Here is a 2,500-nt window from a genome sequence, read left to right as displayed (position 1 = left end):
GGGCCAGAGTTGGGAGGGGGGAGATGAGGCGTGTGGGCGTCGGTGCGGAGGAAAAAATACCTCGTAGTGCGTAGATCTTTGGAGACGTAACCATGTTCGGGTGACCTGTAGGTCTGTTTGCGATGCGTCGTAGTCTGGCAATGTCGTCGTTGGATGGAGCATTAGGGAAGAATTCGCCGGGAACGACGAGGGGGTCGCCGAAAACCATCTCGGCTGGGGAGACGTCGAGCCCTTCCTTTGGAGTCGTTCAAATGCCGAGAAGGACTCAGGGAAGTTGCGAAAACCACATTGAGTTGCTACATCGAGACATCAGGGTGGCTTTCAGGGTTCTGTGGAAACGCTCTATCATGCCGTTAGCTTCCGAGTTGTAGGCCGTGGTGTGATGGATGGAGGTGTTCAATAGCTGCCCAAGGGACGTCCAGAGCTGCGAAGTGACAGAGGTGCCCCGGTCGGACGTTATGTGGGCAGGGAAGCCGAATCTCGAAATCCACACGAAGAGTAGAGCGGCGGGGCAGGAGGTGGAACTGGCATTGGACATAGGAATAGCTTCAGGCCACCTAGTTGAACAGTCCACAATCGTGAAGAGGTAGTGATGTCCTTCTGAGGGACCATGCGTCGGCTTGTCTCATGAAGGCACGGGGCATGTGATCCGTCTGAATCGTGAAAGTGTTGCCTTCAAGAAAATGGCGGAAATGACGGACAGCTTGGTGAACAGCGAGGAACTCTCTAACGAAGGTTGAGTAGTTCTTTTCGGCCTTCAGTAGCTTGCGGCTGAAGAAACCCAAAGGGCAGGGCAGTCCTCCAACCACCTGCTTGAGGACAGCTCCGATAGCGATATTGCTGGCGTCTGTGGTGAGGAGAAAAGGCTTCCCCAGGGTGGGAAAAACGAGGAGTGTTGACGCGGCGAGAGATTCCTTGGCCTTATGAAATGCATCTGCTTGAGGGGGGTCCTACGTCAGGTCCTTGGGTTTCCCTGCAAGTGCAGTGTACAAGGGTTCCATGATGGATGCGATGCCGGGCAGGAAACGTGATAGTAGTTCACCATTAACACGAACTCTTGGAGGGTCTTGACTGAGGATGGCGCAGGAAATTGCTTGACTGCCGCAATATTGTCTGGGAGGGGAGAGACACCTGCGGGAGGGAGGCGGTGCCGCAGGAAGTCTACTTCTCTGATGCCAAAAACACACTTGTTGTATCACACTACCAGGTCTGCTGCATGCGGTCTAAAACTGTAGAGATGTGTTGCGGATGTTCCTGTTTGGAGAAGAAAAAGAGGAGGATGTCGTCGATGTATCAGACGCAGAAGGATAAATCACCCAAGATGCCATCCATCATCCGCTGAAAGGTGGTTCCAGCGTTTCTGAGACCAAAACAGATGTAGTTGAAAGTGAAAGTATCAAAGGGCGTGGATGTCTTCTGGGTGCATTGGTACTTGGTAGTACCCCTTCAGTAGGTCGAGCTTGGAAAAAAATCTTGGCGCCGTGGAGGAAGTGACGTCGGCGATGTTAGGGAGCAGGTAATGGTCTGGTTCCATAGGCATATCGAGGCATCTGTAGTCACCACAGGGACGAAGGAAGCCATCCTTTTTTACCACTAAGTGCAAAGGGGATGCTCAAGGACTTGGCGCCTTTTGACATATGCCTAGTCGCTCCAGCTCTGCGAAGGTCTGCTATGCTGCAGCGAGTTTGTCAGGTGATAACCGACGAAACTTGGAGAACACTGGAGGGCCTGATGTCTTGATAAGGTGATAGATCCCGTGTTTGGCTGGAGTCTGAGGTTGCTGGCGAAGCTCCGATTTAAATACGTCGGGGTAGGAGTAGTGGAGGTGTGCGTAGTCATCTGCGGCATCAATCACCTGAAGGGCGAGGTTATCCGGGGCAGCGGCAATGGGGATGGCGGCGAGGGAAGCTGCATCGATCAGTCTGCCACTGGAGACGTCGACAAGGAGCTGGTAGTGGGCCAGGAAGTCTGCTCCAAGCAAGGGGAGGGTAATGTCAGCCACCACGAAGCTCCATCCATACGTACGGCTGTCGATGCAGATGTTGAGATATTTGCGGCCGTATGTGGGGATCGGTGTGCTATTGGCTGCCGTGAGTCTGGTGACAGGCTGTTGTTGGTGGGGCTTCCTCCACCGAGAGGCTGGCAGGAGCGAGTGGGCAGCGCCGGTGTCCACTAAGAAGCGGATATCTGTTATGGAGTCTTTTAGGAAAAAAGGTGATGCAGCCGGGGGCCGCAGTGATAAGCGGCGGCCGCCTTATACGTTTTTTGGCCAAGGGCAACCTGGTTTGCAGTTCCTCATGTTGTGGCCAAACCTGGTGTTAAAATAGCAGAGGCCGTCGGCGAATTTCTTGTTGCTTTGCTGCTGTCGTGGCCGCGGGTTGGGTTGTTGTACTGGATGCCGGCAGACACGTGAAGAATGGTTGACCACTGCAATGTCGTCCTCCTCTGGCGGGGGCGCTGTTGAGATGGGGGCACTGTGTTGATGTGACGGGCTGCCGAC

General features: G+C 54.2%; 1 protein-coding gene across 1 annotated transcript in view; it reads right to left on the bottom strand.

Annotated features, from left to right (window-relative positions):
* Positions 1-1,396: 1,396 nt before the first annotated feature.
* The window catches only part of LOC119583347, a 1,157-nt gene continuing 53 nt past the window's right edge, over positions 1,397-2,500 (bottom strand). The window contains exons 1-3 of the mRNA XM_037931819.1: positions 2,313-2,500; positions 1,705-2,187; positions 1,397-1,593 (exon numbers count right to left, since the gene is read on the bottom strand). The exon at positions 2,313-2,500 is cut by the window's right edge and continues 53 nt beyond it. Coding sequence (XP_037787747.1) covers positions 1,397-1,593; positions 1,705-2,187; positions 2,313-2,500 — 868 coding nt within the window. The remainder of the gene's footprint in view (positions 1,594-1,704; positions 2,188-2,312) is intronic.

Source organism: Penaeus monodon, chromosome 17 (genome assembly GCF_015228065.2).
Source record: "Penaeus monodon isolate SGIC_2016 chromosome 17, NSTDA_Pmon_1, whole genome shotgun sequence".
Classification (NCBI taxonomy): domain Eukaryota; kingdom Metazoa; phylum Arthropoda; class Malacostraca; order Decapoda; family Penaeidae; genus Penaeus; species Penaeus monodon.
The sequence above is the reverse complement of the archived record's forward strand: the minus strand, read 5'-3'. Positions and strand labels throughout refer to the sequence as shown.